Below are 15,799 nucleotides of genomic sequence, written 5' to 3'. Positions count from 1 at the left end.
CAGGCTAACTCCACACATGCATGTGGAGAACATGCTAACTCCACACATGCACAGGAAAACACGCTAACTCCACACATGCATGAGAACAACATGCTAACTCCACATATTCATGTGGAGAGCATGCTAACTCCACACGTGCATGTGGAGTACATAATAACGCCACACATGCATGAGGACAACATGCTAACTTCACACATGCATGTGTGGAGAGCATGCTAACTCCACACATCCATGTGGAGAACATGCGAACTCCACACATGCATGTGGAGAACATAATAACTCCACACATGCATGTGGAGAACATGCTAACTCCACATATGCATGGGGAAAACACGCCAACTCCACACATGCATGAGGATAACATGCTAACTTCACATATTCATGTGGAGAACATGCTAACTCCACACATGCATGTGGAGAACATGCTACCTCCACACATGCATAGGGAAAACACGCAAACTCCACACATGCATGAGGATAACATGCTAACTTCACATATTCATGTGGAGAACATGCTAACTCCACACATGCATGTGGAGTACATAATAATGCCACACATGCATGAGGACAACATGCTATTCACACATTCATGAGGACAACATGCTAACTTCACACATTCATGAGGGCAACATGCTAACTTCACACATGCATGTGTGGAGAGCATGCTAACTCCACACATCCATGTGGAGAACATGCGAACTCCACACATGCATGTGGAGAACATAATAACTCCACACATGCATGTGGAGAACATGCTAACTCCACATATGCATGGGGAAAACACGCCAACTCCACACATGCATGAGGATAACATGCTAACTTCACATATTCATGTGGAGAACATGCTAACTCCACACATGCATGTGGAGAACATGCTACCTCCACACATGCATGGGGAAAACACGCAAACTCCACACATGCATGAGGATAACATGCTAACTTCACATATTCATGTGGAGAACATGCTAACTCCACACATGCATGTGGAGTACATAATAACGCCACACATGCATGAGGACAACATGCTATTCACACATTCATGAGGGCAACATGCTAACTTCACACATGCATGTGTAGAGAGCATACTAACTCCACACGTCCATGTGGAGAACATGCTAAATCCACACATGCATGTGGAGAACATAATAACTCCACACATCCATGTGGAGAACATGCTAACTCCACACATGCATGTGGAGAACATAATAACTCCACACATGCATGTGGAGAACATGCTAACTCCACACAAGCATGTGAAGAACATGCTAACTCCACACATGCATGTGGAAAACATGCTACCTCCACACATGCATGGGGAAAACACACCAACTCCACACATGCATGAGAATAACATGCTAACTTCACACATTCACGTGGAGAACATGCTAACTCCACACATGCATGTGGAGTACATAATAATGCCACACATGCATGAGGACAACATGCTAACTTCACACATTCATGAGGACAACATGCTAACTTCACACATGCATGTGTGGAGAACATGCTAACTCCACACATGCATGTGGAGAACATGCTAACTCCACACAAGCATGTGAAGAACATGCTAACTCCACACATTTGTGGAGAACATGCTAACTCCACACATGCATGGGGAAAACACGCCAACTCCACACATGCATGAGGATAACATGCTAACTTCACACATTCATGTGGAGAACATGCTAACTTCACACATGCATGTGGAGAACATAATAACTCCACACATGCATGAGGACAACATGCTAACTTCACACATTCATGAGGACAACATGCTAACTTCACACATGCATGTGGAGAACATTCCAACTCCACACATGCATGTGGAGAACATGTTAACTCCACACAAGCATGTGGAGAACATGATAACTCCACACATGCATGTGAAGAACATGCTAACTCCACACATGCATGTGGAGAACATGCTAACTCCACACATGCATGTGAAGAACATGCTAACTCCAGACATGCATGTGGAGAACATGTTAACTCCACACAAGCATGTGGAGAACATGACAACTCCACACATGCAGGAGGACATCACACCAACTTCACACATTCATGAGGACAACATGCTAACTTCACACAGGCATGTGGAGAACATGCTAACTTCACACATGCATGTGGAGAACATAATAACTCCACACATGCAGGAGGACATCATGCCAACTTCACACATTCATGAGGACAACATGCTAACTTCACACAGGCATGTGGAGAACATGCTAACTCCACACATGCATCTGAAGAACATGCTAACTCCGCACATTCTTGTGGAGAACATGCTAACTCCACACATGCATGTGGAGAACATGCTAACTCCACACAAGCATGTGAAGAACATGCCAACTCCACACAAGCATGTGAAGAACATGCTAACTTCACACATTCATGAGGACAACATGCTAACTTCACACAGGCATGTGGAGAACATGCTAACTCCACACATGCATCTGAAGAACATGCTAACTCCGCACATTCTTGTGGAGAACATGCTAACTCCACACATGCATGTGGAGAACATGCTAACTCCACACAAGCATGTGAAGAACATGCCAACTCCACACAAGCATGTGAAGAACATGCTAACTTCACACATTCATGAGGACAACATGCTAACTTCACACAGGCATGTGGAGAACATGCTAAAATGGCCTGTATTTGATATAGCGCCTTCTAGAGTCCTGGAACCCCCCAAGGAGCTTTACAACACAATCAGTCATTCACCCATTCACACACACATTCACACACTGGTGGTGATGAGCTACGATGTAGCCACAGCTGCCCTGGGGCGCACTGACAGAGGCGACGCTGCCGAGCACTGGCGCCACCGGTCCCTCCGACCACCACCAGCAGGCAACGTGGGTTAAGTGTCTTGCCCAAGGACACAACGACTGTGACAGACTGAGCGGGACTCGAACCTGCAACCTTCCGATTACGGGCGAGGACTTAACTCCTGTGCCACCGTCGTATGCAGTTGGACATGCTAACTCCACACATGCATCTGAAGAACATGCTAACTCCACACATTCATGTAGAGAACATGATAACTCCACCAGATTTCTTCCACGAAGACGATGGGTTCCACCTATCCTTCCAGAGTTTAATAATGCGTTGGACTGTTCTTAACCCAGTTTCAGTTGTTTCTGCATCTCCTTAGGTGCTTTCTCTGCTTGATGCCAATGAGCTGACCCTTCTCAAACAGAACAACATCATTTCCATGACCACCAGATGTGTCTTTCCACAGGGTTGTTTAAGACTTGAGAAGCAACTCATTGCACCAGTTGGAGCTAATTAACTTGTTGCAGCTGAAAGATAATCACCCATGCAGTAATTATCCAATAGGATTGGTTAGATCAGAGCGGCAAGTTTTCTTTCAGCCGGGCAGTGCATTTATAATCTCTGGTATTGTCCTATCACCCACCAGACAACTGCAGGTTGTTCTGGAGCACCTGGTTTCCTATGAATATAGGAAGGGCCAAGCTGAGGAGCAGCTGGCTGAGCTCCAAAAACAGACATCCAGCCTTCCCCGTGTGTTCCCCTGGCCGGGCCTGGGAGAGCGAAGGCAGGCTGTGGAACTGGCTCGGACCCTCTTGGACCAGAGTACGGCTTTGGCCCCTCTACTGTCCTCTCTGAGAACAGAGGTAAAGTGCTGATGATCAGTGTATGAAGCAGCAGGTTTCTGCTTCTCGGGCTTGGGTGACGTACGAACACCTAAACAGTGAGCTGCTAACACTTGGCTGATCTGGGTTGTGTTTCATCTTTAGACAGGAGAGCTGTTTGAAATCACACAGGACCACAGCTGGAAAGATTTCTCCTGGGAAGCCAAGGAAAAAGTCATCCCTGCTTTGTTGGCGGAGCTTACTGTGAGTTTAGCTCAGTAATAAAACAATACTCTACCATTAGTTCAAATGCATATTTATATTTCCCTTCTGGGATAAATAACCTCAGTTTCTTCTGTTTCCAGGATGTGGTGTTGAACCTGGAGGAAGGCATCCTGACGGAGCGGCAGTGCACTCTGCTGATGGAGCAGCATGAGGCAGCTCAGGACTGGCTGAGGGAGCAGGTTAAAGGTCTAGGACCCCCGCCAATGGACAGACACGGCCTTCACAATACTGCCAACACCCTGAAGGTAGAATAAGATTCAGATACTCAACGTAAATTAACAAAATACCCATAAGAATCATATTTATGAAGCAAACGAGTGAAACACACTGAGAGTTTCTTTCTGGCTGTCCAACCTCGCTACAGCCTGCAGACTCATCGGTGTCCTGGTGAGACTGATGCCAATGATGTCATGTGAAGTGTTACCTTATTCTGATAATCTGCTCAGAGAACATAGATAGGTCTGTGTGTGGCCTCTGTGTGGGGGCCAGGCGCTGAAATACTTCAGCAAAGATCCAAACTCCAAGAATGAGCTAAATTAATGACAGAAGTGAAGGTGCCTTTCAGGAGGCTGTGGTGAGAATCTGGACGTGGGTTGGAGTCCAGAAAACATATTTACTCCATTAAAGATTGTGCTTCTCAAATGAATGTAGACTCCATTCAAACATCTGGGGCCCCTTTGATTCTAGGCTTTGCTGCAGACCGTTGACAGAGAGCAGAGAGAGATGAGGGAGCTGGACTCTGCTAAAGACAGTTTGATGAGCATCTGCACCCCTGGAGGTCAAGCTGCTCTGACCCTGGAGGTCAGCCACCTCCATGACCTCTGTGCCAACTCAGAGCAGGAAGTGAGGGAGCGCCTGGCTTCCTGTGAGCTGCAGTTAGAGAAGATGGACCAGCATCTGGCCAAGCTGGCCCAAACCCTGAAGGAGAAATCAGCAGCCCTGCAGTGGGAGCTCCGCTCTCTGGACCAGGCGCTGAGTTATAGCGAACCACGGAACAACATCACGCAGCTCCAGCAGCACTGGCACAGCCTCCAGGTAGTACTCACTGCTGCTGTAGCATTACTGAAAAACACCAACAGATCCTTTGGAAACACCCGTTACCTGTTGTTTCCTTTTCTGTTAGAACTGTGAGAAGTCACTGGAGGATTTGGGTGTGAAAGTTCATAATCTGCACCAGGAAGTCGAATCGGCTTCTTCCTCCAATGAGCTTCCAGCAGAAATCACCAGTATGGTTGACTCTTTGTGCCAGCAACATGACAGGTATGCAGTTGGACACGAGCAAGCCTCCTCTCCAGTTAAACCAGCATGTTTATGACCTGATATGATGGTTTGGTTGGACTCACGGTGGAGACAGAAATGCATCTGCACAGCTCTCACACGCACCTCACCTTTCCATTCACCATTACTTGGGTCTCTAAACCTACTGGAGTGCATTAGTCGTGGACTTTCAGCAGTTTTTCTTGTTTTACAGTTAACGTTTCAGTTATTTAACATTCCAGCAGCACGTCTCAGTGGGTCGGGTAGTTATTCTGTGAGGTTTGTTAAACAATTGTTGCTGAAGAATGAAAATAAAACTGCTCTTATTTACATTTCTCTAGGAAATAGATTGTCTTAATGGAGAAACTGAAAACATTTGTATTTACCAAATGAATATTATGGCATGTATGTTTCCAGTCTAAAGTCCAGACTTGGCGAGCATCAGGAAACGTGCTTTACCAATGCAGCAGCTTGTCTGAAGGACTGCCTTCATGCCCTGCAGCAGTGGAACCACAGCCAACTGTCAGACTCGGCTTCTTCTCTGCAGGTTTCTTTATTATGTTAACATTTACCAAAAGAATTGTTTAACTAACTCAACGGCAGACTGGGACTCAGCTGTCCTCGAACAGATCCGCTACTAGGACAGGATGTGTCCAAGCAACCACTGGCAGGCTTGTTCTGATACTCTTCCATGTAATTATTAGTTTTGTACCACATTTATAAAAAGGTATAAAAAGATTCTTGGTTTAAAACTCAGCTGGAACCTTTCTGTGATCTGGATGTGTACACGTGGATTTACTCTTGGTTAATACGAAACCTGAACTAAATGTGACTTGTCTGACTAGAACCTACATTCATGTCCATCTCCAGCATTTCCCATGCGAGAGTCGTTGGGAACCCCAGACCAGCGCCAGTCTGGTTGATGATAGCAACACTTGGTAGTGATAGCGTCTCTCTGACCATCCAACAGGAGGACAGAAAACCCCTAAGGGGTTGGCTGTGAGCCAGCTAGGAGGCCCAGGGAGGGGAATCTGAGAGCTGATTGGTTTAACAAACAGTTTTTCTGTTTTACAGAATAACCAACAAAGGCCTTGGGCAGATTAGACGCCCCCTGGCAACACAGAGAGGCTCAGTCTGACTGGACCAAAAACAAAAAGTCCACAGGCATGTAGAGGGTGCGGCACGGCCAAGAAAAATGCTCCTAAAAGAAAAAACTATGAAAGGATTACATTTCCATTTAACAAACCTAATTTAGGTAGATATAGGTTATTGATTCTGATTGTGTTTAAGGCCAGCTGAGAAAGCCTTGCTTGCCTTGACCACACACCACTGCCATAGACAGGTCACCAGCTCCTCCCAGGGTCATAAAGAGACGTGCATGTTTCTGACCTGGAGTCCCCAGAGAAACGTGATTATGAAGACAACTTCACAGTCCATGGAGAAAGGCTGCGGCTGCAATGCATTTATTTTTAAAAACGTTTACACTGCCGCTACTTTTCATGGATAGAACAAACCTCTGCTGGGTACTTGACATCTGGATTTACCAGAAGTGCAGTTTTAAGCTGCTGCAGGTGGTGTACATACCACATTGACCCAAATATAAGACGAGGTTGTCTTTTCATTGAAAATCATTTTAAAATGCGGGGTTGTCTTATAATGGAGGTCTAAGCATTTACACATGGTGATATTTGTCTGGGGTCATTACACGCCCGTAACAGCAGAGGGCACTAGGCTGTACGTTCTCAACAGGAAAAAGATGGAGACGGGAGGTCCGGAGCAGAGTGGACTGAACGTGGAACAAGTTAACATACTAAGGCAGTCAAACATTGCATGGATGCATTGGGTGGCAGTGAGGATGACGTTCTGGGAGGAGCCGGCAGGACAGGTGTAGCGATCGGATGGTGCACTGGGACCGCAGCAGCATGAGAGAGTAGAGCGACGCAAAGGGCGTCTGAGTAAAAGCCTCGTTAGACTTTTGATTTCACACGTCAGCAAAGTTCTGATTGTTTGCATCAAAATAGTATTTTTGCTCAGTTTTTTTTCTCAAAATTTCAATAAAAATTGTAAATAAAAAAAGTGATTTTTTTTTTTTTGTCTTTTCCTGAAGATTAGTCTTGGAAAGGGGATCGTCTGATAATCTGGGTTGCCCTATATTCGGGTGAATGTGGTACTTATAAACAAATACTTCATGCAAAATAAATCACAACGGGTTAAACTGATGTTGCATGAATCACCGTGAAGTTTTAGACGACAGCTTGTTTGAGGACAGTAGAAGTCCATCTTTCATCTTGGCTGGTTTGGGCTAATCTCCCTATCAGCCCTGGTGCACACAAACATAAAGCCATAGACCTACTTCAAAACTTAAGCTTCTTATTAAGCTGTCAGATTATGTTGCTCGGGCACATTTGTGATTGCTAAAGTCACCTCCATGTATTTCATCTGCTTCAAGGTGTCCTTGGAGGAGGGTGAAGCGTTGCAACATAGCCTGCAGGAGGCTTTTTCCCACCAACAGTTTCTATCAGCCTGTCTGACATCACAAGTGTTTGAACAGCTGCAGAAGTCCTGTTTGGAGACACTCAGGCAGGCTGACACACACAGGTCTTCTCTAAGCCACAATTTAAAGGTATTCAGATTTATTTGATGTTCGTTGTTTTGGAGTGTTTTCCAGAGTTCAGTTTTGTAATAAATGATGTTTTCTGACTTTTTTTCAAGGAAACTGAGCAAATGAATAAACAGCTAGGTGGCATTCAGTCCCATGATGGAAATCTGGAGGAGATACAGACCACAGTTGTGGCACCGCCACGAAAAAACAAACGTGAAAAGGGCGAAGTCAAACCAAATATTTCTCTAAGTGGCACACCTGCATCTGCTCGTGGATCATCAGTTACAGTCGAGGCTCAGGCTCCAAACATACCAGTAGTGAAAACAGTGATGGAAGTCTCAACAAGTACTTCGGCTGTTGGTTTTGAAGAAACGTCTTCGTCATCCAGGGAGACATCAGAGGCTTTAGACGCTAATAAAACACCTGAGGAGATTAAGATGGAGTCTGGAATGGTGAAAATGGCTCAAAGTAGTGAACTCAGCATCAGAGAAAATGAGAGCCCATTAGTTCCTGAAGAAGAGAAGACCCCAGCCAAGTCCACTGGTTATGAAACAAAGAGTCCGGTGTCTTTAGTCACTGCTGAGAAAGAAGGTGCAGGCACCACAGCTGAACCAACGATAATACCAGATGAAACTCAGACAGATGTTTTGGGACAAAGTAAGGTTTCGCCTCCCCGACGAAAGTCAAAGAGTCCAAAACATTCTCCTATAAGCTTTAAACAACCTTCAGAGGTGAAGCAAGAACCTGGCAGTCAAACGGCTGTCTCAGGTTCTAATGAAGGTTCTCATGTGGAAGAAACAAAAGTCAAACCAGTCAGAAGGAAGTCGATGAATGATGGACCTCCCATAACCTCTCCACACATTGCTTCTGGTGATAAAAGCTCTAATGAAGAACTTGAGGATAAGAATATCATGGAGAGCTTGACATCTACAGGTCTGTCAATAACAGCAGAACCAGTTGAAACTTCTAGCATGAAAGAAATCAAACCTACTCCAACCAAAAGAAAACATAAATGTCAAAAACTGTTCACAGAACCTTCTACAGAGGAGGTGCCAGAGAACAAGCCTTTAGTACGTTCTGAAGCACAAACTAAAGTGGCTGTAGAGGTTGTACCAACCAGGAGGAAGTCAAAGAGTCTTGAGGTTTCCTCAGCTCCAGCTCCAACTTCTTCTACAAGCACATTTTCTGAGGAGGACCTTACAAACAGCAAACAAGGTCCAGAGAAAGAGTCCTCGTCCCTGAAGAAAGTCACCGGACCAGATGAAACTACAGTTTTACCACCAAGGAGGAAGTCAAGGAACACAGATGATCGCCCCGGCCCTGAAGGTCAGAAAACCCACCTTAGATCGTCTGAGGAGGAACTTGAACAAAGCAAGGAAGAACTAATTGATCAAAAGTCTTCTAGTTCAGAAAAATCCTCAAAACCAGCTGAAAGTACTGTTATGGAAAAATGTCAAATTTCACCAACCAAAAGAAAATCAAAAACCGAGAAAACTTTGCAAGACATAGTTTCCAAAGCTGAGACGGGTGAAACAAAAGAACCTGGTGATCCGTTAGAGGGAACAGAGACTGCTGAAACAAAGATCATCCCAGCCAGGAGGAAATCCAAAAGAAGAGCTGCGTCCACCGCTCTGGACTCCACTAATGACCCTGAGTCTAAAGAAACAACAGAACAAACCAGTGAAAGAGTCTCTTCTCCTGAACATTCACTTACTGTAACTACTGTTCACCAAGAAAATAAGCTCTGGACAACCTCAATAGTGTCAGAAGGACCTGCAGCCTCCCAAGAACTTCCTTTCCACGGAGAAACACAAACCACAGAGAAGCCCGAGAGTCAGATAATCGAAGCTGCTGCTGGATTAGAAACAGAGCTGACAGACATGGACGGTCTGAAGCCTCCAGCCGCTCTACAGACACTCACTGCTGCAACTGAAGCGCCCGCTGTGCAGATGGGACAGTTGTCACCAGGCAACAAGTCAAAAGGTTCTGAACGGCTAGGATGTGCAGATAGCACATCGATGTTTGAGAACAAGGAAGAATCTCCATTTGGGGATTTACGGGATGCACCAAGAGTCTCTGCTTCAGAAATACTGGAACTAACACCAACCAGCAAGGAGTCTGAGGAAACAGGAGTAGAACCCCAACATGGAGAGTCAGTGGTACACCTACAGGTGACTGAAGGACAAACCAGGCCAGCTGAAGCTGAATTAGATGAGCGTTCTCCTACTATTGTAGTGTCAGAAAGTCCAAAACCTTCCATAGAAATTAAAGACAAGTCTCTGACTCCAATTAATGAAGAACAAGATGTGGAAAGCTCGTTCCTGGCCTCCAGAGAGTGCATAGATGTTGTTGATGTGGATGTACCAATGCATGGTCCAACTAGAGCAGGGCTGTGCTATACAGAGCCTTCCTCAGAAGAAGAAACAGACGCAATGTATACTGGTATGGGCGCCTTACCTCCTTCTGGAGACAAAACTGAATCTGATTCATGGATCATTCAGAGTAGAGAGCCAGCTGTAAAACGACACGTGGTCGAAGGACAAACCGAGAAGGACCAGCTCTCCCTGGAACCTGAAGACACGAACAAAGAAGACAGGGAGAGCTTCTCTCTAGCTTCAACAGAGAAGACTGATGCTAGTTTAGACCTACAGCTCATTCACACTGAGGACACTGTTGAGACTCCTGCCACTGCTTCTACCACTAAAGAGGAAAGTGACTGGGTGAAAACCACTACTGTTGTAGAGGGGGTGACTGGAAGCGCTGAAAGGCCTGTCCTAGAGAGCCAAACAACTGTGGAGGACATTACGTCCGTGGAGAAATCCGACATTCATTTGGTTGAAGATCAGGATCTACAAGGAAGGAAAGTGGCCACCGTCATTCTTGAGACAAGTGGAGTGTTTGTACACACTAAAGAGTCTCATCCCTGTGAGGTGGAACGTTACACATCAGCATCTCAGACTGAAGAACTTGATTCAGAAATTCAACCCAGTTCAAAGGAACCCACTACAAGCAGAGGGACATCAGGAAGTCCAGAGATGCCTTTGGAACAACGGGATGAAAACTTGATCTCATCAAATACTAAACATGACAGAGAGAGCTTGTTTAGGACTTCCACAGAGCTAACTGGTGTTGGTGACTTGGTTGTGGCAAATCTTATACAAACTAGTGAAGATGCTGGGGCTCCAGAGCAGATCACTGCAATGACTGAGAGCCCGGATCTGGAGAAAGGACTCATTTTAACGGGCAAAGGAAAACCAAAGCATCCGAAACTTTTCACAGGTACAGTCACGTTGCCGTTGTTTGAAAGCAAAGAATCCGAATCGAACAATTCAAGAGCACAAGCAGGAGGTCCTGCCTTTGACACAACAGCCAACAAGGAATCAGAGCAAGCTGCAACAAAAGTAGAGAAGGCTGAAGGCAGCGAGCTGGCTATAACAACACATGCAGTTGTTGATTCACACGACTTTTCTCCTAGCATGGCATTCTCAGGACTCTCCATGGAACTGGAGGAGAAGAATAAAAGCGATAAGGAGAGCTCTTCTCTTGCTTCTGCAGAGCCAGCTGATGTTAATCTGAAGCTAAAACACTGCATTCAAACTCATGCTGAGCCTTCTGCTACTTCAGAGATGGCTTCTACCTCTGGGAGGCTCACTGGAGGAGAGAACAAGTATCTCAGAGAAGAGGGTGATAGTGTTAAATCTGTGACTCTTACACAAGAGCTCACTGGAAACACTGAGAAAGGGCTTGATGACGGCACTGCTGTGGAAGAGAACGCTGAAATTTGTTTGGATGAAGATCAGGATCTACGGGAAAAGAAAGTGGCCACAGTCATTCTTGAGACGAGTCAAGTACTTGTACATGCTCGTCCTAGTGAACTGGTAGGTTACACATCCGCTTCTCATACTGAAGAACTCCAACTCAGTTCAAAAACATCCAGTACAGCTAAAGGAACATCAGAAAGTCCAAAGCTTTCTCAGAAAACTCGTGATGACTATTTGATTCTAACCTTTAAAGAAGACGGTGGGGAGAGCTCATTAGAACCAACTCGCATTGCTGAGCTCAACACCAACCCAATCCAAACTGAAGAAGAGTGGACCTCTGTTGAGATGATCGCTGTTACAGTAAAAGCTCCTCTTGGGGAGGAAGAACAACTTCCACCAAGCCAGAGAAAGTCACCAGGCCCCAAACGTCCCGCGGAAACGATCACAAACCGGGAAGAATCGGCATCGATTTCAGGAAAACAAACTAGGTTTCCTGCTGCTGACGTACTGGAACTGACCTCAGCCAGCAACGAATCCGAGGGAGCCGAAACCCAGACTCAAAGTGGAGAGCCAGGATTACAAGTACAGGTGGTTGAACAACTCAGAGAGACTGTTTCAGAGGAATCAAACGACTTTTCACCAACTAAAGACGTGTCGGAAAGTCGGCGTGTTTCCCTAGAGCAGGTTAAGGAGAAAATTGTTCCAACAAATGAAGGCAGAATGGAGAACTTGTCTCTGGGTTTGGAAGTAGAAGAACACATCCAGCCTGAGAAAGACTTAAAAGACATTGAGCTTTCTGCTGCAACAGAGACGCTCACTGCCACACCTGAACTCCCTGTTGTCCAGGTAGTTCGTGAGCAGACACCTCCAGCTTCCACAAAGCAAGCAGATGTTGGTTTGGAGCTAAAGTTTGTGTATGCTGGTGCAACTATTACAGAGTCTTCTGCAGCTACTGAGACGATCTCCTCAACTAAGGCAGAAGAGCTGACTGTAACAGCCGTTGTAGAGACTCAAACAGCCTCAGTGGAAGAGAAATCTGCCCTTCAAGTGGGTGAAGACCAGGATCCATGGGGACAGAACGTTACTCCTGAGACAAGCAATGTGTGTGTTCATCCTTATGAGGTGGTCATCTCCACAACAGCTTCCATTACTGAAAAACTCCCGTCAGACGTTCAACCCAGTTCAGTAACCCCATCTAACACCTCAGAGCCTCAGGGAGCTGAACCCAGTCTGACAAAGGTCTCGTCCTCAGACAGAGATCTTCAGAAGCACCCTCCTCTTGCTTCTGACTCTACAGATCCACCAAACATAGCAGAATACATTAGAAACCTGTGGAAAAGCACTGATGAGACCCAGAAGAGATATCTAACTCTCAATGCTCCTGAAATAGAGTTAGTTCAGATCCAAGAGCTAAATCTAGATCCATCAGACAAAAACACTGTGGCCACAACCGATTCTCCAACTCCTGTTTCTGTTTTTACAGAGCACACGTCTCACAAGAGGACACCACTGACAGAAATAAATGTCTCTGAGAATGAAAAAATGCAACTAAGTAAATATGTGAGTGAGCACAAGATTACTGAACCACAAACACCCAAAGAAAGCCCCAAGGAGCTCCAGTGCTTTGATGTGGTTAGAGATCAAACTGAGGAGTCACGACGTGATGACCAGTGTGTCCAAGTGTGCCAGAGAGAGGGCCTCACTGAAAAAGGACCTGCAGTATGCACACTGCAGCTTGATATGTCTACCAGAGCTGAGGACATCACAAACCCATCCGGCACAAGGAAGGAGCCGAGGACACAAACTGAAACTGTTATCCAGATTGAGAGTGTGCGTGAAGGAAGAGCTGCTTTTCAAAACAACGTGACACGAATGGATTCTTCTCAGCTCCATCTCCCCGATTCCCGAGCACCACCCCAACACAGCACAGAGATCATAGCAATCAGCGTGTTTGACCAAGATGTAAGAAAACCAAGTAAGACCGAGACTCGGATGGAGTCAAACACCATCAGTGACCCAGGTGGGCGAGCAGAACGTCCTGTTCTGGTGACACGTGTTATTAGTGATGCACCGGCGGGCCTCAGTGAAGAATCTGTTGCATCAGAGAAACTCGAAACAGCATCTCAAGACATGCAACTTCTACAATTAGACATCCAGATGAGTGCAAAACATCACAGGACAGCCTCTGTTCCAGATGAAGCCAAGACGAGCGAAGATGTGGTTCAAACCAGTGTCCAGACTGAGAAAGAGGCAGAAGATGTGTTGGGCAATGCCTCAGAGAGCGCTGCAACAGAGATGAATGAGACTGAGTTTCAAGACAACGAGACTCTGCTCACCTCTCTCGTTTATGAGACCATTCAACCACACGAGAGTAGATTCATAGAAATAAGATTGAATGAGCAACATATAGAAAGTCCAAGTGACCCTGAAAGTCAAAGCGTGCTCTCAAAGACCACACAGGAACCCAGAAGCAGCCAACGAGTGGAACATGTTGTCCAAGAAGAACATCCTCAAATGTGCAACAGGAGTGCTGATGAGCTTTCTTCTATGAAAGAGAAGTCTGTTACCGCGGAACAAACCCGGACGAAGCCAGCAGATATACCATCCATGCTGGGGGAGTCTGAAAGCACGGGTGTCTCAGAAGAACCAGGGACAGATGGAACTGGAATAAGTCTCCAAGGTAAAGAAGGGACTGAGGATAAAGATGAGACTGTGGCCAACATTCAGCATGGAGGAACTAGAGATGAGACCACGAGAGTAGAGGGGCCATCAACTGGCTCTGAATGGAGTGTGCTTCAGAGTGACTTCATCGTCTCACCACAAATGACTGGGTCAGATGTTTCACAGACAACAAGGGACGGAACTATAGATGCACCCCAAAACCTCAGTGAGAGGGTGGTTACCGAGAAAACTATCCTCAAAGGGGTTGAGGTGGAGATTACTCAACCGCAGGAGCAACAGATCCCAGCAGCCACAACAAAAACCGATGATGATGATGAAACGAGTATCCGGAGTGGAAAAGTTACACAGAAGCAACGTGGGACTTCTGCTGCTGCTGCTCTCCCACAAACGACACCAGTAACTGAAGAGCATGTCGATCTTCAAGAATCATCTAAATTAAGCTTATCGGGACAGCGTGGCGAGGAAGAGGTCGAACACGTCCTTCGTGGCAAACATGGTGTGCAGAAGACCTCAGGTGAACTTTCTGTCAAAAAGAGGGAAATCCACCTGATCTCTCTGGAGTTCCAAACCGTCGAGATCAAAGAGCAGACAGGGACAGAGACAAGTGTCCAGGATGTGAGTGAACACAACGTCCAGCCACTCCGGCCAACGGTCGGGACAATTCAGGAAGGTGACCAAGAAAATCTTTCCGAGTTCCAGTCTGAACCAGGGCTGGTCCCAAAAGTCCAAACGGAGGAACACACAGATGAAGAGGGCAAACGTGATGGACAACAGCAGGTAAAGATACCAGAGACAGATGCAAAGGAACCAGTCCAACTGAGCGGAACCGCCTCAGAGGCGGTGAGGTCTCAGAGCGTGAACGAGCCAAAGGTGAGTCAGGATAAAGTACGGCTTTGCTCTTTATCACAAAGTAAGACGATCTGAAGTCATGATTCGTTGATTAGCTCGTTGTGTTGGAAATTAATTTTGATGTGAAGAATTTCCCCGACACGTTAACACGATGGTGTCTTTTACATCACGACAGGAACAGGCGAGGAGTGCTGAAAGGACACAATCACCTCAGATGGTGAAGAGAGCCGCTGACGTTTCCCCGAGTGCAACCGTGTGTCTGGAAGCATCATCAGCTCAGCAAAACGAAGCACATGGTGCTGATGAGCGAGTTGAAGAGGCACCAGATGGAACGGCCATGGAGGACATCTTCACTGAAATGCAGCTGCCCTTTGGGACAGGACCCATCAGACAACTCATTGAGGTACCGTAAATAGTTGTGTGGTTTTCATTAAGAACACTAGAACCGACCCAGAGTAACACACCAGCACCACCATGCTTGGTCTCTGTGCTACTTCTGAATGATTAAGCTTTGGTTTGTATCTGTGTCCCAAGGGTCTACCACAGGACGATGCTCCAGAAGCTCTCTTTACACCCATCAGTGATTCTGATGTCCTGCTGAGCAGAACTCTGTCCAGAGTCCTGAGCATCAAGAGCAGTCGTGCGGAGCTGAACCCATCAGCTATGGCCCAGCAGGTAGAGGAGGTCCAGGTGAGATCACAGGCTGCTTCATTCTGCAACGAAGATGCTGGTGGAGTGGAGAAAACAAACACAGACACATA

At 46.2% G+C, this 15,799-nt stretch overlaps 1 protein-coding gene across 3 annotated transcripts in view; it reads left to right on the top strand.

Moving 5' to 3' along the window:
- The window catches only part of syne2b (spectrin repeat containing, nuclear envelope 2b), a 153,543-nt gene that overhangs the window by 102,127 nt on the left and 35,617 nt on the right, over positions 1–15,799 (top strand). For all 3 annotated transcript variants that reach the window (XM_070546924.1, XM_015968900.3, XM_070546923.1), the window contains exons 50-59: positions 3,428–3,644; positions 3,768–3,866; positions 3,968–4,132; positions 4,575–4,922; positions 5,011–5,147; positions 5,562–5,691; positions 7,594–7,767; positions 7,857–15,059; positions 15,214–15,441; positions 15,573–15,728. In XM_070546924.1, coding sequence (XP_070403025.1) covers positions 3,428–3,644; positions 3,768–3,866; positions 3,968–4,132; positions 4,575–4,922; positions 5,011–5,147; positions 5,562–5,691; positions 7,594–7,767; positions 7,857–15,059; positions 15,214–15,441; positions 15,573–15,728 — 8,857 coding nt within the window. The remainder of the gene's footprint in view (positions 1–3,427; positions 3,645–3,767; positions 3,867–3,967; positions 4,133–4,574; positions 4,923–5,010; positions 5,148–5,561; positions 5,692–7,593; positions 7,768–7,856; positions 15,060–15,213; positions 15,442–15,572; positions 15,729–15,799) is intronic.

Source organism: Nothobranchius furzeri, chromosome 18, assembly GCF_043380555.1.
Source record: "Nothobranchius furzeri strain GRZ-AD chromosome 18, NfurGRZ-RIMD1, whole genome shotgun sequence".
Classification (NCBI taxonomy): Eukaryota; Metazoa; Chordata; class Actinopteri; order Cyprinodontiformes; family Nothobranchiidae; genus Nothobranchius; species Nothobranchius furzeri.
This window is presented reverse-complemented; position numbering and strand designations above follow the sequence as displayed.